This window comes from Oncorhynchus masou, chromosome 23, assembly GCF_036934945.1.
Source record: "Oncorhynchus masou masou isolate Uvic2021 chromosome 23, UVic_Omas_1.1, whole genome shotgun sequence".
In the NCBI taxonomy this organism is placed as follows: domain Eukaryota; kingdom Metazoa; phylum Chordata; class Actinopteri; order Salmoniformes; family Salmonidae; genus Oncorhynchus; species Oncorhynchus masou.
This window is the reverse complement of record NC_088234.1, coordinates 54,332,134-54,352,824: the sequence shown is the minus strand read 5'-3', so window position 1 is coordinate 54,352,824 and position 20,691 is coordinate 54,332,134. Positions and strand designations below refer to the sequence as shown.

General features: G+C 42.7%; 3 protein-coding genes across 4 annotated transcripts in view; 1 reads left to right on the top strand and 2 right to left on the bottom strand.

Moving 5' to 3' along the window:
* Positions 1 to 209: 209 nt before the first annotated feature.
* Positions 210 to 6,183, bottom strand: LOC135510031 (putative pre-mRNA-splicing factor ATP-dependent RNA helicase DHX32). The gene is made up of 11 exons (XM_064930832.1): positions 5,914 to 6,183; positions 4,802 to 4,995; positions 3,967 to 4,339; positions 3,603 to 3,836; positions 3,387 to 3,480; positions 3,154 to 3,303; positions 1,850 to 2,041; positions 1,512 to 1,652; positions 1,180 to 1,370; positions 856 to 1,046; positions 210 to 384 (listed from the first exon to the last, which is right to left on the bottom strand). The coding sequence occupies exons 1-11, from the start codon at positions 6,181 to 6,183 to the stop codon at positions 210 to 212; spliced, it is 2,205 nt and encodes a 734-aa protein (XP_064786904.1).
* A 599-nt stretch (positions 6,184 to 6,782) lies between these two features.
* fank1 (fibronectin type III and ankyrin repeat domains 1) lies at positions 6,783 to 12,506 on the top strand. The gene is made up of 11 exons (XM_064930908.1): positions 6,783 to 6,795; positions 7,226 to 7,406; positions 7,516 to 7,640; positions 7,738 to 7,819; positions 7,899 to 7,973; positions 8,077 to 8,142; positions 8,280 to 8,445; positions 9,017 to 9,160; positions 9,301 to 9,378; positions 12,303 to 12,347; positions 12,444 to 12,506. Exons 1-11 carry the CDS (start codon positions 6,783 to 6,785, stop codon positions 12,504 to 12,506), a joined length of 1,038 nt encoding a protein of 345 aa, XP_064786980.1.
* Positions 12,507 to 14,599: 2,093 nt separating this feature from the next.
* Positions 14,600 to 20,691, bottom strand: part of LOC135511054 (disintegrin and metalloproteinase domain-containing protein 12-like) — a 155,140-nt gene continuing 149,048 nt past the window's right edge. For both annotated transcript variants that reach the window (XM_064932538.1, XM_064932539.1), the window contains exons 22-23: positions 17,715 to 17,884; positions 14,600 to 17,591 (exon numbers count right to left, since the gene is read on the bottom strand). In XM_064932538.1, coding sequence (XP_064788610.1) covers positions 17,537 to 17,591; positions 17,715 to 17,884 — 225 coding nt within the window. In that variant the 3' untranslated portion in view covers positions 14,600 to 17,536. The remainder of the gene's footprint in view (positions 17,592 to 17,714; positions 17,885 to 20,691) is intronic.

The window sequence follows — 20,691 nt, the reverse complement described above, 5'->3', positions numbered from 1 at the left end:
TTTCCTATATATAAATGCAAGTGATTAACAAATGGAATTATATGAATTTTTATAACCTGACATTTTGACATGATTCTAAGTTTCAATGACGCAAAAGTAACACTGGTGAGATGACAAAGGTAACACTGGTGAGCATGATCATATAATGTACCAGGGAATGAGTAGGGCGTTTCTGCCTCGACAGAGATCCCCATCCAAGGCATTCACAATCACTGTATGACACAACTAGCTGTGACTTCTGGTATGCTGTCTAGGCTGGGGCTCTTTTTAATCTTCTTTGCTTTGTAGTGTTCAGCTCCCTTGTCTAAGATGTTCTGGAGGATGTCCTTGCTTTCACTGGGAGGCAGGTTAAAGAAGAAGTACTGTGGAGTCATCTGAATGAACCTGGAAGGAGGGAGGGAGTGGGAATCATTTGTGAATTGGATTTCCATTCGGATTTCACACAGTTATCTTATTCACTTGCACTTGAAGTGCACATTTAACATAGCACAGGAACATTGGGTCACCTGCAATTACGGAGAGCAACCTAAGTGGGAATTGAATGAGTTTGAGATTATCATAGACAACTGTACTGTAGCTGTGCTATCCATAATCCCTTTTTAAGGACAGGATTAAGAAGACCCTTTCCAATTACAATCTGACTATAATGTGCCTGGGCCAAAATGGAAAGCAGTTTCTGGGAACTCTTGTCTCTCCCTGAAGTGAATATATATTATCTATTTGAATCTACACATGATTATAGCATATTCTTTTTTGGATATTATCTTTGATATACTATATTTTTATATATTATGTTTTATTGATGTTTATCTTTCACAAATGGTTACTTCAGATCTGCAGACCTAGTCTACTTACTCCTCTGGTGATATGTGGGACACGGTGCGAATGCAGTTGTCCTCTGAGAAGGTGTACTCATGGAAGAGGACCCACTCTGGCAGGCCCAGTTTGGGCGTCTTGGTGCCGTAGGCAGAGAGAGGGTGAATCTGGGCCACGTGTTTGTGCGTCAACATGAAATAATTCCCTGATGAGTCCACATCCCTCGCCACCTGAAAGTCATAACAGTACAGTATCTGTCTTATATAATCACTCCAAGTAAATGGTAGATTGTACCTTTTCAAGTGTCATAGTATTAGCAGTTTTCAATAGATATCTAATGCTAGAAGGTAGAAGCCATATTACCTGCATGAAGAAGCCGGCTAACAGCGCTCTCTTGATGTTGATTATGTTTCCCTTGGAACCAAAGGAAGGCATGGAGACAGGCAGCTCTATCCTCCTCAGGATGTCAGTCAGCTCAGAGTGGATAGCATCAGCCGTCTGCAGGGCAGACAGACTCAGGAAGTAGTCCTGACACCACTTCTCCACACTGACAACTGGAACACGCCAAACCAGAGAGGAATTTAAGGTTTGAATAATGTACATTACAAGCATCAATCAATGACAAGTCTATGGCCAATTTTAACCTAGTTTTCTTCAAGCTGTTTGTGGCTAAAGGTAGGCCTATGTGAACTCACAGGGCTCCTGCCCGTTCTGTTTGAAAGCCTTGTAGATGTTGATTAGGGTGAAGTGATCTCCTTCTGGGTGCTGGAACTTAAGGTGACACTGAGAGGCCTCTAGCCTTAACTCCATTGAGGGGACCAGGTAGCAGCTTGGTGCTAAGAGAGGGGCAGCATGATAGAAGGGGTTAGTGCATCAATATTGTACACTGAAGTATATGTGAGGTTTGACATGACTTCACTTTGTATGAGGTCAGCAAGTGTGCCAGTATGACGACAGCGTGGTGGTGTGTATGGTAACATTACTATTTAATGTGGTATACAGAACACAGAGCACAAGTTGAAGTCCCACATACCTGCCAGCATGGCGGCGATGGTGGTCACCTCGCTGACACAGTCAAACTCGCAGGAGGCAAGTAGTGTCTTGGCCATCTGGGGCTCCAGGGGAAATTCAGACATGATGATGCCGATCTCTGACAGGTTCCCATCGTCATCAAGGGCTGCTAGGTAGTCCAGTTCCTCTAAAGCCTGCATCAGACCTTCAGGATCTGGTGGAAATAACACAACCGTGGATATGAATCTAAACGGTGCATGACAGAACTGTGAAGTATCTGACTTCATAAAGATAATCATCTGTAAACTGTTTGTTTACAATCTTGTAAAACAGATTATTTGGTAAGGCTGTACAACAGCAGGCTAAATTGATTGTAATCTTAATCCTCAATATCCTTATATCGGATGTGAATCACTGTGCAAAATAAATGTTCTGAGAAGCTTTGCTTTACACTGCCACTTCTGGACGTGACAATGTTTTCAACAATACAACTAGAGTATACAGGGCAATAAGCATCTCAAATGTACGGTCACGTTATGGTCATTATGGTAATAGTCTAATCCTGCGAAACAGCATCACAACAGCAACAACATTATAATAATAACATCACACACCAATTTAGCACACACTTTCAATCTAAATGTCATCCAATCATGGGGCTTATAGTGGAATGCCCACATTGCCCTGCTGCACACCATTAAGCTGTAGTGCTTGGCAGGGCTTAGAGAGAGAGACACACACACACACACACACACACACACACACACACACACACACACACACACACACACACACACACACACACACACACACACACACACACACACACACACACACACACACACACACACACACACACACACACACACACAGAGAGAGAGCTTGGCTAAGCTCTTATCTCTAATGAGTGTTAGCACTCCATGGCCTCTGCTGCATCACTAGGCCCAGGGAGACAGATCTCACAGAAGCAGGTCAACTCTGAAAACAATGCCGGTAGAACAAGGCTTGTCAGTTTAGCTTACGCACGGCTCACCACCCTCCAATGGAACACAATACCACACAGGCCAAACGAACTAACTGAGCTCAACCCAAAATGTCTCTACAGGATGCATGGCGCTCAAAACCCTACATACAAAACAACACTGTTGTTATGTCAACCCAACCAATCAAGGGATATTATTGCATTATGGATGTAATTTCATTGTACTGATGTATCACTCCATTCTGTATGTATACATTTAGCTGTCCTGTCACATTGGTACTGTAGATACATTAAATGTAATGCTGAAGAAAGACCCTGTACTTGTTCAGCCTGTTTCGCCGTACCTGGCCTGTCGATGAAGTCACAGCGGCCCAGGCCACCGATGTCCATCCTCTTCAGGAAGAGCACGGTGGACGTGATGTCAGACTCCAGGATGTGAGGGCGTGTCTCGCTGGGTAGGGGTGTGTCCTCTGGGTACAGACAGAAACTCTTCCCTGCGGGAAGTGATGCGCTCAGCTTTGCAAGAACACAACTCTCCAGACTGTAATACTGATACTGATTTCAGTCTTCGTCATACCTGTTGTTCCTACAAGCTGTTTGCGGCTCTCTGCTTGACTCCTACTGATAGGTTGAATGGCGACTGAGTTCGCCCTGATCCTAGGGTTATAAACCTAGAAAATGAGGAAAGACAGACATTCATTCATTTAAATAAACCACCACTAACTATAATTTATTACATTGTAGTTACTAAAAAGCTTCTCTTAAAATAACTATTCGTCAATATGTTACTCACATTTCTTTTCTGGACACCGGCATCGATGACAAAGTTCAGCTTGTGAACAGCCCAAAAGAGGTCTTCGTTTGGACTGGAGGTGAGGAAGACTCTTCTGCACCGGCCGTCCTCTTCACTTGGCATGGGCAGAGTCCCACCCAGCCCAGGGTGCACCGAGATAGGAAGAAGTTCCCCTAGATGTGGAGATGTATTGACCTCCTCGCGATGGAGGATATCGCGGGCAAGATCTATCTCCTGAGATAGGGAAAACACAAGAGGAAAGAAGGTTGGGAAAAGCTTTTCTCCAAGCAACAGTTGTCATGGTATGGCTTCTCCTACATTCCCAGACTGTAGACTAGGATATTACATTTTAAGCAGATCTTACTTGAGTTGTGGCCAGAAACACGACTATGTCCCCTTCCTCTTGGGAGTGGTGTATCTCCAGAACCAGTCGCAGGGCAGAGCAGAAGTAGTCCTTGTGGCTGGTACCAGTATACACCGCCTCCGCTGAACACACGCCCTCCAGCTGGATCAGTGGGACATTCCTGTAGTGGCCCAGTAGTTTGGGTCCTGGGTGTGTAGCTGTGAGGAGCACCACACGGAGCTCGGGCCTCTGCAGGGCGATGTCTGTGAGCAGGCCCAGCAGAACGTCTGTACTGACCGTCCTCTCATGGGCCTGGTCAATGACGATGACACCGTAGTGCTCCAGCATGGGGTCTGACATCATCTCTCTGAGCAGCATGTCGCTAGTGCAGTACCTGGGGTGGTGAAGAAGGGAAGACTCTTACAAAAACGTAAAAGCAATCAATTCTAGTGCACTAATAGCAAATTACAGCCAACAGGTGTAAGACAACAGGATGAATTAGCCGCCCTACTGAAAGGGTCCTTAATGAAGCTGATTTGTGCTAGTGTCATTTACTCTAGTAATTAGTCTGGTCAGTGGATTCATTAGGTCTCCGCGGCTGCCTATTTTCTAGCTTGTCCTGTGTTTTTGTTCCTCGGCTGGCTTATGGCAGTGAGAGATGTGGGAGCGTGGCATATGGTCAGAGTTAGAGCTGGGAAGCTGCAATGGAGCCTCTGAAAAGAGGCCCCTCAACTCTTATGTTCACTTCTTTAAAAATAAAAACTGGAAAGAGGGGGGTGATGTGTGTTTGAGAAAGAGTGTGTGTCTGTGTGTGTGAAATAGTGTTTGAGCAGTGTGTGAAATAGTGTTTACAGACCTGAGAACAGTGTCACCAGAGCAGCATGTCTCTAGAGGGATGCTGTAGCCCACTTCATGGCCGATGTTGACATCCATCTCATCAGCGACACGCAGGGCCAGATCCACTGTATGTTGCCTGTGGTCCTGGGTGCACACCACCATGCCATTCTGGTACTGGACAGAAAGGCAGAACTCTGCACACCACTGGGGGATCTGAGCATGCCACAGGGAGAAAGATAAGAACATGAAACACTGTCAAAACAGATTCTTCTTTCTCTACTCACATCCTTCAGTCATAATGAGAGCATTCATTAAACCCCTCATTTCACTTACCAGTTGGACAATCTTTATTTTTTCCTGAAGTGTGCATTGGTTCAGTACTTCTCACACATGTAAAAACATTGGATTAGTATAGACATGGTCTAGACTAGAGGGAGATTCCACAATACACATATCCCTTATACTAGTTATTTTCTTTCAAATACATGAAGGGAATTGAACAAGTGCACAATTTGTGAGAAAGGAGCGATTTTTGGGAAGCAACCCATAGTCATTATGCATTACAAATATACACTTGAGTCTACCAAATATTAGATACACCCCCACTCTTTTGCCCTCAGATCAGCCAATTCGTTGGAGGATGGACTCTACAAGGTGTCGAAAGCATTCCACTGGGATGCTAACTGGCCCATGTCGACTCCAATGCTTCCCACAGTTGGATGTTCTTTGGCTGGTGGACCATTCTTGATACATAAGAAAAAATGTTGAGTGTGAAAAACCCAGCAGCGTTGCAGTTCTTTATACAAACCAGTGCGCCTGGCACCTACTACCATACCCCTTTCAAAGACACAATTTTTGAATTGCCCGTTCACCCTCTGAATGGCACACATAGACAATCCATATCTCAAATGTCTCAAGGCTTAAAAATCGTTCTTTAACTTGTCTCCTCCCCTTCATCTACACTAATTGAAGTGGATTTAACAGTGATATCAATAAGGGATCATAGCTTTCAACTGGATTCACCTGGTCAGTTTATGTCATGGAAAGAGCAGGTGTTCTTAATGTTTTCTATACTCAGTGTATCGTTAGATAAAACCTAGTTATTGTCAGAAGAGAGAGTAATCAACTCACCTGACAGCTTCTCCCAGTTTTTGCAGTGCCAGAGACAATAACAAACTGCTTGTTGGCCAGTTTGTCCATGAAATCACACTTGGCTTTCCAAACTGGTAGAGCCATCCTTTCCTTCAGTAATGTGTAATATCGAGAGGAGTAGGGTAGTCCGTCAAATGTATTAAACTCCAAAACATCATCATATTCCACATGTTCTTGACCTGCTCCTTCTGTTTCGAAGGCTACTCTATCCTCCCAATACTTCTCTCCGGTTGTTATGCCCTGCGCCATGGTTGAGAAACAGCCTCAAAAATGAATTTGAAGAATGTTTAGTGATTTTATATAATTTAAAAGTAGGTTGTTCAAGCTAAATAAAATAGCTTCGAATGCCTCTGCCCTGCTCAAAGCTGGGGAGCCTGAATAATTAAACGTGCTCCGGCGACACAGTGAAGGATGGATTGGTCATGTGGCCATTTAATCCCGAAGAGTCCCAACAGATGAGGCCATGATGGGACAGGCCAAAGCATAGTAGAATAGCGAACAATAGTTTGAAAGGACAAAAATAGAGAACATGGTCTGTGTGGAGGAGTGTGCTCAGCTGAACCGTTATGCATTTGCAACAATGTTGCAAACATATAGAATGAGATGAATACTGCAAAATATACATCACTAACTAGGTTGAAAATATAACGTTAAATATTTTCAACCTAGATTAAAAACACCGGGTTGTCCAACAGTTCTAAGGATTTTTGCACATCAGGTTTTTCCGCACATGCCACATTAATTGATTCATTAATTATTAATGATTTATTTATTTTCCCGCACATGCCACCTGTGGTTCCCATAGCAACCACAAAATGCCATCAACAAGATAACTGCTTTCTGTGACAATGACAAATCCAGGTATGTCAATTTTAGTCTTGAATCAAAGACTGTTTTCAGAAATTCAAGATTGCAAACTACAGCAAGTTTAGCTAGCTAACGTGAAGTTTTATAGAGCTGGCTTTAGTTAGCTAGTGCTAATTTAGTAGCTATACTATACTGTAACGCGTTAGTAGTTTAGCTAACTTTACATCTTAAAGTTGCAGCAAGCTGGATCTAACCTTCACTAATTCGGCAAATCATTCACTGGTTCACAGTCTGCTAAAACGGGTAAAACTAAGTCCCAGAAAGTTTTCTGTTTTGTGTAATTTACAGCTAGTAGTGCCATCATGTGTCCATGGCCAGACATGCAACCCTCTGTACTGTAATATATAGCTCGCCTGTAAAATGTGTTAAGATTAAGGCCAACTCTCCCCACCGTATCCCTTTCAATGTCTGTGCTGTTCTTTAGGCAGCCATAAACCATTCAAGGCACCGACTCCTCCTGTCATTGGTAAAGTCAGTCACCATAGCATTGACCTAAGCTGGGAGACAGAGGAGAATGAACCACGGACAGGCTCACCAGAGAAATGGACCCGCTTCTCTGTAGAAGAGATGGACCCCAAATCACACACATACGGGACTATCTATGTGTGAGTATAAGCTATTCATAGATTACATCCTATGGGCCTAGAATAATATCTAATTCTAATTAACATAATCTAAGAGTAGGCTTTAACTGTGCTTTTGGCTCACCAACAGTGGGTACAGCAGTCACCACACTGTAGAAAGTTTGGAGCCCAGCACGTCCTATAAGTACAGACTGAGAATCACAAGACCAACTGGGGAGTCCCTCTACAGCCCGGCTGTGTCGGTCTCTACCACACGTGAGTATACTGTACACAGCACTCTTTCAGTTGGCATATCTGCTTTATCAAAATTATATGCGTTTATGTTCTTTGACACCTATATAATGTCATCCAGGTGAGCCTATGAGTGGGAAGAACCTCCACCGTGCTGTCAACATGAATGATGAGGAGGACATGACCAGAGTGTTGGAGTCTGGGTGAGCAATGAGCAGATGTACTATAGGATAGAATTTTGAGATACTCTTATGGTTAATGTCATGCTTTATTTTTCTCCAGGACAGTCAGTGTGAACGTCAATGACAAACACGGTTTCACTCCTCTCATGGTGGCTGCACAGAAAGGCTTTGCCAGGTAAAACCTTACAGGGCGAGTCTTGCTCACCAAGCTCTCCTGGTAATGGAATAATGACACCATTATGCTTGAAACCTTTTCTATGAACTTGGATCTTTTTCAGACTGGTTCACAAATTGGTAGAACACGGTGCAGACGTGAATATGAAGAACGGTAGTGGGAAAGACAGGTGTGCAAACACATACAGTATTATGTACCTTGCCTTTGCATATAGACTTCTAGTGTATTTGCTCACATTTACAATACAAACGTTGTGGGTAAATGAACAATACGTTTGTGATTGACCATTTACTGTGTCTATGTCAGTCTGATGCTGGCATGTTTCTTTGGCCACCTGGACATAGTGAAGTACCTGAGGAGATTTGGGGCCACGTGGCAGTCCCAGGACATGGGGGGCTGTACCCCCCTCCACTGGGCAGCTGACGGAGGACACCTTGCTGTCATAGCCTACATGATCCAGGATGGCTGTGAGGTAAGACTGGTGTCAGCATTTATGAGCTTTATAAGCTGGCCATGTCTGAAATTGCACTTTATTCCCTACTGTACATGTAAAGTGCACTACTAAAAAAAAGAGAAAACTTTTTACCCATTTCGTGATATCCAATTGGTAGTTACAGTCTTGTAAGAGAGGCATGCGTCCTCAGAAACACGACCCTGCCAAGCCACACTGCTTCTTGCGAGGCCAGCCGCACCAATGTGTCGGAGGAATCACCGTACAACTGGCTACCGTGTCAGCGTGCATGTGCCCGACTCCCCACAGGAGGCACTAGAGCGCGATGGGACAAGGACATCCCAGGCGGCCAAACCCACGCCCTAACCCGGACGATGCTGGGCCAATTGTGCGCCACCCAAGAGTCTCCCGGTCGCGGCCGGCTGCAACACAGCCCGGGATCGAACCCGGATCTGTAGTGAGGCCTCTAGCACTGCGATACTCCACTAAAGTGCACTACTTTTATCCAGAGCCTTAGTTTCATTATCAAAGACTAAAGGAAGTGAAAGAGTTCTAATTTTGAGGCTAAAATGCATGTTGATTGTTGTCTCAGTTGGACGTTAGGGACACCGTGTCCCACTGGACTCCTCTGATGAGGGTGTCAGCGGTCAGTGGGAACCCAGCGGTGGCCTCTCTCCTCATCAGAGCCGGGGCTGATGTCAACACCAGGGACAAGGATGGCAAGACACCACTTATGGTACACTTCACACTCTTCACAAACCTTTGTTGTGCCACTCATGGTGCAAACTCAGCGAGACCCCTTAGGAAATAGGACATGGGACAGGAAAGTTGATAGAGGACAAGGCAAGCAGTCAGTATAACGAGTGTGTCTGCTAGGTGGCAGTGTTGAACAACCATGAGGAGCTAGTGCAGCTGTTGTTGGACAGTGGGGCCGACCACGATGTGAAGAACGAGGTAATGACAACTTACAGCATGGGCTCTGTTGCAATCAAAATCAAATCAAATTTTATTTGTCACATACACATGGTTAGCAGATGTTAATGCGAGTGTAGCGAAATGCTTGTGCTTCTAGTTCCGACAATGCAGTAATAACCAACAAGTAATCTAACTAACAATTCCAAAACGAATTTCTTATACACAGTGTAAGGGGATAAAGAATATGTACATAAAGATATGAATGAGTGATGGTGCAGAGCTGCATAGGCAAGATACAGTAGATGGTATCGAGTACAGTATATACATATGAGATGAGTATGTAAACAAAGTGGCATAGTTAAAGTGGCTAGTGATACATGTATTACATAAGGATGCAGTAGATGATATAGAGTACAGTATATACGTATACATATGAGATGAATAATGTAGGGTATGTAAACATTATATTAGGTAGCATTGTTTAAAGTGGCTAGTGATATATTTTACATCATTTCCCATCAATTCCCATTATTAAAGTGGCTGGAGTTGAGTCAGTGTGTTGACAGCAGCCACTCAATGTTAGTGGTTGCTGTTTAACAGTCTGATGGCCTTGAGATAGAAGCTGTTTTTCAGTCTCTCGGTCCCAGCTTTGATGCACCTGTACTGACCTCGCCTTCTGGATGATAGCGAGGTGAACATGCAGTGGCTCGGGTGGGTGTTGTCCTTGATGATCTTTATGGCCTTCCTGTAACATCGGGTGGTGTAGGTGTCCTGGAGGGCAGGTAGTTTGCCCCCGGTGATGCGTTGTGCAGACCTCTCTACCCTCTGGAGAGCCTTACGGTTGTGGGTGGAGCAGTTGCCGTACCAGGCGGTGATACAGCCTGCCAGGATGCACTCTTTGTGAGTGCTTTTGGTGACAAGCCAAATTTCTTCAGCCTCCTGAGGTTGAAGAGGCGCTGCTGCGCATTCTTCACGATGCTGTCTGTGTGAGTGGACCAATTCAGTTTGTCTGTGATGTGTATGCCGAGGAACTTAAAACTTACTACCCTCTCCACTACTTTTCCATCAATGTGGATAGGGGGGTGTTCCCTCTGCTGTTTCCTGAAGTCCACAATCATCTCCTTCGTTTTGTTGACGTTGAGTGTGAGGTTATTGTCCTGACACCACACTCCGAGGGACCTCACCCCCTCCCTGTAGGCCGTCTCGTCGTTGTTGGTAATCAAGCCTACCACTGTTGTGTCGTCCGCAAACTTGATGATTGAGTTGGAGGCGTGCGTGGCCGCGCAGTCGTGGGTGAACAGGGAGTACAGGAGAGGGCTCAGAACGCACCCTTGTGGGGCCCCAGTGTTGAGGATCAGCGGGGTGGAGATGTTGTTGCCTACCCTCACCACCTGGGGGCGGCCCGTCAGGAAGTCCAGTACCCAGTTGCACAGGGCGGGGCCGAGACCCAGGGTCTCGAGCTTGATGACGAGCTTGGAGGGTACTATGGTGTTAAATGCCGAGCTGTAGTCGATGAACAGCATTCTCACATAGGTATTCCTCTTGTCCAGATGGGTTAGGGCAGTGTGCAGTGTGGTTGAGATTGCGTCGTCTGTGGACCTATTTGGGCGGTAAGCAAATTGGAGTGGGTCTAGGGTGTCAGGTAGGGTGGAGGTGATATGGTCCTTGACTAGTCTCTCAAAGCACTTCATGATGACGGAAGTGAGTGCTACGGGGCGGTAGTCGTTCAGCTCAATTACCTTAGCTTTCTTGGGAACAGGAACAATGGTGGCCCTCTTGAAGCATGTGGGAACAGCAGACTGGTATAGGGATTGATTGAATATGTCCGTAAACACACCAGCCAGCTGGTCTGCGCATGCTCTGAGGGCGCGGCTGGGGATGCCATCTGGGCCTGCAGCCTTGCGAGGGTTAACACGTTTAAATGTTTTACTCACCTCGGCTGCAGTGAAGGAGAGACCGCATGTTGCAGGCCGTGTCAGTGGCACTGTATTGTCCTCAAAGCGGGCAAAAAAGTTATTTAGTCTGCCTGGGAGCAAGACATCCTGGTCCGTGACTGGGCTGGATTTCTTCTTGTAGTCCGTGATTGACTGTAGACCCTGCCACATACCTCTTGTGTCTGAGCTGTTGAATTGAGATTCTACTTTGTCTCTATACTGACGCTTAGCTTGTTTGATAGCCTTGCGGAGGGAATAGCTGCACTGTTTGTATTCAGTCATGTTACCAGTCACCTTGCCCTGATTAAAAGCAGTGGTTCGCGCTTTCAGTTTCACGCGAATGCTGCCATCAATCCACGGTTTCTGGTTAGGGAATGTTTTAATCGTTGCTATGGGAACGACGTCTTCAACGCACGTTCTAATGAACTCGCACACCGAATCAGCGTATTCGTCAATGTTATCGTCGGACGCAATACGAAACATGTCCCAGTCCACATGATGGAAGCAGTCTTGGAGTGTGGAATCAGCTTGGTTGGACCAGCGTTGGACAGACCTCAGCGAGGGAGCTTCTTGTTTTAGTTTCTGTCTGTAGGCAGGGATCAGCAAAATGGAGTCGTGTTCAGCTTTTCTGAAAGGAGGGCGGGGCAGGGCCTTATATGCGTCGCGGATGTTAGAATAACAATGATCCAAGGTTTTGCCAGCCCTGGTGGCGCAATCGATATGCTGATACAATTTAGGGAGTCTTGTTTTCAGATTAGCCTTGTTAAAATCCCCAGCTACAATGAATGCAGCCTCAGGATGTATGGATTCCAGTTTGCAAAGAGTCAAATAAAGTTTGTTCAGAGCCATCGATGTGTCTGCTTGGGGGGGAATATATACGGCTGTGATTATAATCGAAGAGAATTCTCTTGGTAGATAATGCAGTCTACATTTGATTGTGAGGAATTTTAAATCAGGTGAACAGGTTTTGAGTTCCTGTTAGAGCAATTGAAATTATTCTGGAATTTACTGATATTTTTGTGTTTGTAGTTTGGGTCAGGTGCAGCTGAAATGGCAAAGGCCTTTGGAAGAGAGGTAATGTATTTCTCCATATCCATTACTGTTGTGTTGTATGCTACTGTTATAGTGAATATATGAGCAAATTCTGATTACCATTTTTCCCCCCTCCAGAATATCATCAGTTTATTAGAAGGACGGAAGAGTATAGTCAGAGATGGTATAGTCCATTATTAAAGAGTATAGTCATATGGTATAGTCCATTATTAAAGGGCTAAGGTGGACAGCATTATTATTCTAATGGCTTTATTACTGTTGTTTATTTATTAACATATTGTATGTATGTGCTGTATCTTAAACCTATATTTTTATCTGGATATTTGTTTTGTATAACAAAAAACATGTATACATATACTGTATACCGATTTTTAAGGATGAATGAAATAATAAACCATTAAGAATTCCCTCAAGACCCAAAGGATTGACTTGGTTTCGCTATACCGTACAGATACAGTGAGCACCAAACGTATTGGGACAGTGACATTTGTTGTTGTTTTGGCTCTGTACTCCAGCACCTAGGGAAAATTCACTTACAGTACCAGTCAAAAGTTTGGACATACCTACTCATTCAAGTTTTTTTTTTTAAAGGCATTTTTACTATTTCCTATATTGTATAATAGTCGTGAAGACAACACTATGAAATAACACATATGGAATCATGTTGTAACCAAAAAAGTGTTAAACAAATCAAAATATATTTTATATTTGAAATTCTTCAAAGTAACCACCCTTTGACTTGATGACAGCTTTGCACACTCTTGGCATTCTCTCAACTAGCTTCACCTGGAATGCTTTTTCAACAGTCTTGAAGGAGTTCCCATATATGCTGAGCACTTATGGCTGCTTTCCTTCACTCTGCGGTCCAACTCATCCCAAACCATCTCAATTGGGTTGAGGTCGGCTGATTGTGGAGGCCAGGTCATTTGATGCAGCACAATCTCTCTCCTACTTGGTCAAATAGCCCTTACACAGCCAAAACAAACTACAAACTTGTTGGATGCATTTGCTGAGTCACAAGCCTGATTAAGTCATTGTGTGTTATATTTCCCCAACCACTAAACTTTTGACGACTTTAATACACATATACTGTAAGTGAATATGTCCCAATACTTTTGGTCTCCTAAAATGGGGGGACTATGTAGAAAAAGTGCCGTAATTTCTAAATGGTTTACACAATATGGATGAAAATACCCTCAAATTAAATCTTACCGTCTGCACTGAAACCTCATATTCATTGTATCATTTAAAATCCAAAGTGCTGGAGTACAGAGCCAAGACAACAAAACATGTGCCACTGTCCCAATACTTTTGGAGCTCACTGTGTCTGATTAAACATCATCCTGCAAGAGGGAGTCAGAGATTTCACATTGCTGTGCAAATTAGTCATGTATTATTATTTGTAATAAAATGTTTAGTGTTAAGTCGTCTGCCTACATTCACCTGTACAGTCAGCAAATAAGTGCAAATATATCAAATGAACAGCATAAGAGAAACCTCATTTGACTCTGCAATCTCAATGTTCAAGTACTCCAACTGTCCCAGAATCAGAGTTTTTTACCATAATCCGCATTCCTTGAGGAGTTTAATAAAACACACATGTTTTATTGAACAGGAGAAACCATCACTTTATTGAACAGGAGAAACCATCACTTTATTTAGGCTCTAACTGCTCTTGTAAAAAATAAAGCATAAAAGAAAAGAAACATGATTTCTCAAAGATACTATATTTACACTAACTGTACAATGGCTAGTCATTTGAAAATGTAATAGTTATACCCCCCAAAATACAGTACATTTGTAAAAAGCAACTTTTACACAGATGAACAGACCTGAAGATCTTCCAAAACGGACAAATGCTGACATCAGATAGCAGTATATCTACATCTGTAAAACTGTAACACATAGAGTGCTTACTAAAAGTGTAAATGCAACTATGCAATGAACTTCTGATGCAAGTCCAATGTAAGTAGTGCATTCCACAATATTGAGCGACAAGACGTACATTGCATATGCATACACACACATATGCATCCATTTAACTAAAGCACACCAGTACTTTGGTGATGACCCACTACATTGCAGACCAGGTTTGATATTTTGTTTTACACCTACAATAATGCAACCACATGTGTCCCTGTTTTACTGCTGTACTGACTGCTTTTACGTGTAAAAGTTCCCTCCTGTTGAAACAATCTTATGAGTAGTTATGAGAGTGAGGTCATAACTGCATATGGAAAGCGTGCTCTCACACGCCCCCCCCCCCCCCCCTGCCATGCCAGAGGACTGAGCAGTATGAGGAACACTCTTACTCAGCATTCATCAAAGCTATGTTTAATGAAACATTGTGACCAAAACATTATGCAAGCAGTCTCTACTTTCATTTGGACATTTTAATGTACTGGAAATCTAAAAGTCCAAAAATTGTTGGTCAAGTTTAAAGGGACAAAAACTCAACACTCAGTACAGGTATTGGGAGTATGTCCTGTAATAGACTGTAATACTTCAATGGACAAATTAAACTTAAAGGGAGTCTTGAAAACTTCAAAGGAGATTTGCATGCCAATGTGTGACACCAAGCTCCAATATCAAATGAATAGTGATAAATATGTCAAGTACTGGGAATTACCTCATAAACCAAACCACTTGGCCATACTTTTGTCTGAGTGAACTTTGAAAACACAGAAATGAATAAAACATCAGACACCATCTAGGTTGGGTTTGGACTGTTCACAACACTGAAGTCATCCTGACACTACAGCATCAAGTGAGTTAAGATAGTTCATATAGCACACTCCTCCACAAGCCCTGTTATATTGCATTATTTGGTGTTGCTGTAATTCTCTGAAATCCGGCAGGGTCAGGTCATATCACACTCTTTGCTCCGCTGGGAGCATTACGTATTGCACAACTGCCAGCAAATACTCCAAGCTGTGTGTAAGAGAGTTGATTATTTAGTGAAGTGGTGAATACAGCATATCCTTCCAAGTTTGTGGTCCTAACATGAACTAATAAGGGAATGTAAGAGCCCAACACCATTTGTCAATTAGTAAACGTGTTCAAGTTTGCCAGTGGAGAAACATTACAAGGTTAGATATACTGTTCTTTGGGGTAGTTCTGTAATTGGGTCCAATACCCTGCCAATTAAAATATTAGGGTATACAGTTGAAGTCAGAAGTTTACATACACTTATGTTGGGAGTCATTAAAACTCATTTTTCAACCACTCCACAAATTTCTTGTTAACAAACTAAAGTTTTGGCAAGTCGGTTAGGACATCTACTTTGTGCATGACGCAAGTCGTTTTTCCAACAATTGTTTACAGACAGATTATTTCACTTATAATTCAAATACTTATTTTCTACCATAATTTGTAAATAAATTCATTAAAAATCCTACAATGTGATTTTCTTGATTTTTTTTCTCATTTTGTCTGTCATAGTTGAAGTGTACCTATGATGAAAATCACAGGCCTCTCTCATCTTTTTAAGTGGGAGAACATGCACAATTGGTGGCTGACTAAATACTTTTTTGCCCCACTGTATATCCACAGTAAAACAAGTCCTATATCGACATAACCTGAAAGTCCGCTCAGCAAGGAAGAAGCCACTGCTCCAAAACCGCCATAAAAAAGCCAGACTACGGTTTGCAACTGCACATGGGGACAAAGATCATACTTTTTAGAGAAATGTCCTCTGGTCTGATGAAGCAAAAATAGAACTGTTTGGACATAATGACCATCGCCGAAGAATACCATCCCAACCATGAAGCACAGGGGTGGCAGCATCATGTTGTGGGGGTGCTTTGCTGCAGGAGGGACTGGTGCACTTCACAAAATAGATGGAATCATGAGGAAAGAAAATTATGTGGACATATTGAAGCAACATCTCAAGACATCAGTCAGGAAGTTAAAGCATGTTCGCAAATGGGTCTTCCAAATGGACAATGACGCCAATCATACTTCCAAAGTTGTGGCAAAATGGCTTAAGGACAACAAAGTCAAGGTATTGGAGTGGCCATCACAAAGCCCTGACCTCAATCCTATAGAACATTTGTGGGCAGAACTGAAAAAGCATGTGTGAGCAAGGGGCCTACAATCCTGACTCAGTAACACCAGTTCTGTCAGGAGGAATTGGCCAAAATTCATCCAAATTATTGTGGGAAGCTTGTTGAAGGCTACCTGAAACATTTGACCCAAGTTAAACAATTTAAAGGCAATGCTACCAAATACTAATTGACTGTATGTAAACTTCTGACCCACTGGGAATGTGATGAAAAACATAAAAGCTGAACTAAATCATTCTCTCTACTATTATTCTGATATTTCACATTCTTAAAATAAAGTGGTGAGCCTAACTGACCTAAGACAGCAAATTTTTACCAGGATTAAATGTCAATAATTGTGAAAAACTGAGTTTAAATGTATTTGGCTGAAGTGTATGTAAACTTCTGACTTCAACTGTATATGAATAAAGATCATGTATGAATACAAAGTTCACGTAACAGTCAATTCTCAAGTACGTGTCCATTCTGAACAATTCCCTTGCTTTTGCACTGAATTGGATTAGTCGAAACACACCTCAATTGATACGTCCAACATGTCAGTCAACACCATTTCTGATTATGAAGTGAGTGGACGCCTTTGATTGTAAAAGCACTTCTTATTAATGATAAACTGAACAAAAATTCCCAGTCCCTAACACTGCTGCTTAGTGAGTTACAAGTTACTCTCAAAGTGTTCCATGCAGTGCTCTGTTTCCCTTTAAATTGAACCCAATCTGTGTTTCTCTCCAATTATTCTCGGAACTTCACAGGATAAAAATAAAATACATTTTTCAGTATGTCTCTCCTTAACTGTATATATAAAAACATACCCTCCATTATATGGCAAACTGGTCTTCTGATTTTGCTGGGGGTATAAAATAAAAATCACCAACAGCGCTCCAAGTGTCAATATGCTACTGTCAATAGGGTCTACCAGAGTGCACTGTGCACACAGTAATAATAAATATAGACATTAAATAGTTCATTTGTACCTGAGCGAGGACAACAAAAGCAGAGGTACAGCACCAAGGTTTGAAGTCAGTCGTCCTTTCCCTAAAACTCTGAGACACTTTCAAAGTTGCAAGGGTCTGGTATTCTTGTAGTGCAAATATGGGTCTCCATCCATAGAGCGCTCCATTTTTCCATTCCATCAGATCTTCTTTGAGATCAGGGGTCAAAATGATGAGTCTTTGGCAGTCTCAGGGATTGTATGGGTGCAGGTCTGAAAAGTGAAAAAAGCACAAGTGAATGAAATGCAGAGCAAAGATTACTTAAAAAAAAGAAGAAATAACCACTCCTCATAAACCTATACACTTTGTGCCAGCCAGGCCACCGTAGCACAGACCTGTTCAGTTGTGGATTGGTGAGCAGGGGTCTGGGTACGGTGGGGATAGGGATAGGGATGGGTCCAGGGAGGCGAACCCCCACCACCGAGGTGCTGCGTCCCACCCGAGCCCTCCTTCCCAGAGGGTCTGCAGGCAGGGGCTTCTGGGGTGGACTGGGTTTCTCGCAGTCCTAGGAACAATAAACCAGAAGTTGAAGAGTAGTGTTGGTACTGAAACCTCACTAGAGGGCACTGTGTTATAGTGTGTCACCAACATAAGGTAGGCTCTGTACAATGCAGGTCTGTAGCCACCACTGTAGCAGTTCTCTCTGGAAGTTTAACTAAACGATGTGTCATCATGTGTTACTAATCTAAAACGGGGAGGGGAGGGCGAGGTAATGGCAAACATCTGCTAGCAGCATCCCAGCTGCTCTGTACCATTTGTAGGGAGGAAAGGGAGAAACCTTGAGCAATACTCAGAAATAACTGCCAAGTTTCAGCAAACACCAAATGCAAAGCATTTAGAGAACTGAATGAAGTGTAAAAACCTCCATGTTGTTGTGAAATCCCAGAAATCACTGTCACATATTAAGAGTGGAAAGTGTGTCCTAAACTAAATGAGTCGCAGCTCTGTAATGTTTTATGTGTCAGTGTCAGCAACTGCTTGAAGGTGATTTATACCGACAATGTTTGAAATGTTTTGTTACACTGATGTGAAATAATATTGTTCCATTATGTGAGTGGTTTGAACATGGCTGTGGTAGGCAAAGTAGTGGGGTTATAGTTGCACCTGAAGACATGACAGCAGTGTTGTGTTCGAGACTACTTGAAGCGAACAGATTCAAAACCAAGACCGGAGAAAATCGAGTCAAGACCAAGACCGGAGGGAGGCGAGACTGAGTCAAAGCCGAGACCAGAAAAAGTCAAATTCAAGACCATGATTGTAATTTTGTAAAATCGTCACTGTAATAAGAGTTCACAATGCCCAGTATATCTGTGTTCATATTTCAGAAGAACATATGGATTCTTAAGACATTCAGAATGGTGAAGGGCAAATAGGGGGGAATGGTGAGGGCAAATAGAGCCACTCTACAAATTATTACTAACCTCAACACAGTGGGGAACAATGAGGGCCTTCTATGCCATTCAGAGAAGGGCTAAGGATTTATAAAATAATAATAATAATTCTAATTATATTATTATTTTCAAATATGTTCTGATTTAATCTCTTCAATTTTTGTTGGAAAGGAAAGGGTTAGCACTGAAGAGAGAAAAAAATATCCAATCAGGATTTTGTCTTTGGTTGTCTCTGGGGAGATAAATCTAGCTAGCTAAATCAGCCATTGGCTAGGTCATCAGAAACTAGATAGAACGCATCTGCCATTAAACCAAAGATTTTTATAACTGAACCAAGATAGACAACAAATGAGTCATAGCGGGCAGAACGAGCAAGGTGGGCAGAGCCAAGCACGAGCTATTTGGCCCAAACATTTCCCAGCGATGGGGGGAAAAAAGTGCCTACATTGTATATACCGGGTAGCATCCACTACACCACTGGCCCTTTGTGTTTTACAAAATGGAACTCCTACGCTGGTATTACCGTTGCTGTTATTTCAGTATTAATAACCGGTCACACACTGAAGACCTAGGCTTCCAATAGGCTCGCCACTGCGCAAACATATCTAGATATAAAGACTGTTCAGGTATTAATGTATGTGTATATATTTGACCTGGTGAAGGGGTTTTATGGGCTGACTAAATGGAAGCTGATCATTTTGTTTTTTACTCCGCTGGTCTCGGAAAAAATGACGAGTCCTCACTGTCCGAGACCGAGTCAAGAACGAGTACAAATGTATCCAACGAGACAAGACCGAGACTTAAAATGTGATATCAAGTACTACAACACTGCATGACAGGGGCTGCGCTTCAAACTCAAAGTAACGGCCCTATGCCCTGGGGGAATCCCCGCGGCCATATGGTCGTCGGTCCAAATGAATAGCTAAGCAAGGGAACATAAGCCCCTCTGCCCTCGTTTTTAATGAAGATTGTGAGTGTACAATTATGATCACTTCTCGCCTTAAACACCCCATAATTCAATTCGCAATGATTGTACATCCGCTAAGAAAGGTCCAACAAAACTTAAAACCTCAACGTCAATATGAAGTCAACATACAAGTGTAAGTAACAACGAATGTAAATACGTTTGAAATTGTGCCACTAATGCACAAAGACGTATCATAAAAGTAATGATGTTTTTCTTTGGATAGCTTTTGGAAATTAATTAATTAAATTAATTTGCTAGCTATCATACAGTAGGCATATATTAATAATTATATAGTTAATATAAGTAGACATGAAATCACAATTTACTGTAGCTCATATAAAGCACCCACAAGCTACCGGTGGCTGGAAACACAATCATCGCGGGATGAACAAGTGACGAATTTCCGGGCAAGGGCGGTCCATTTAAAAATAATTCCTTCCTCCCTCGCCCTGCAAGTGTATACTCGTCAGACGTCATGATACATCATCAGAAGTGTCCATTTCATTTGAGGGCTGGGGTGTAAGGGTGTGTCTTTTGAATGCAGCCAGGGGTTATTTAATTAATTGTTTATGAATGACCATCTCCAGCTCTTAGACTGGATATGACTGCCCTCACAAAAACACATTAGACTGAGTCTACAGTACTAGTGTTAATGTATTGTACCTTAAACCACATCTAAAGACTCTTGTAATAGGACAAACAGCAGAAACCACTTATTGTGAAACAGCGGTCTGGTTGCTTCAATTTGCCTTTTGAATCTCTAAACTCAGAGAATAAGATCACCTCTTGTAGATGGCAGTTGAATCATCTTCTGATGCAGATAAAACCAGAGAGGCCCTACAGAGTTTGAAATAAAGACCTAATCAGATGTAAGACTTCTTTCCAGACTGGAGTTGCTCCCAGTAAGTAGAAGTTTCCTCTACTGACCCTGCATCAGATGTGTTTTAATCTCTC

Bases quoted from the DNA above. Each gene is read 5' to 3' on its own strand.
- LOC135510031 (XM_064930832.1), bottom strand. From the start codon at position 6,183: ATGGCGCAGGGCATAACAACCGGAGAGAAGTATTGGGAGGATAGAGTA. The intron at 4,996-5,913 runs GTGAGTTGATTA...TGGCATGCTCAG, and splicing joins AAACTGGGAGAAGCTGTCAG to ATCCCCCAGTGGTGTGCAGA. The intron at 3,837-3,966 runs GTAAGATCTGCT...TCCCTATCTCAG, and splicing joins TGTTTCTGGCCACAACTCAA to GAGATAGATCTTGCCCGCGA.
- fank1 (XM_064930908.1), top strand. The intron at 7,974-8,076 runs GTAAAACCTTAC...GATCTTTTTCAG, and splicing joins GCACAGAAAGGCTTTGCCAG to ACTGGTTCACAAATTGGTAG. The intron at 9,379-12,302 runs GTAATGACAACT...TTGTGTTTGTAG, and splicing joins ACCACGATGTGAAGAACGAG to TTTGGGTCAGGTGCAGCTGA.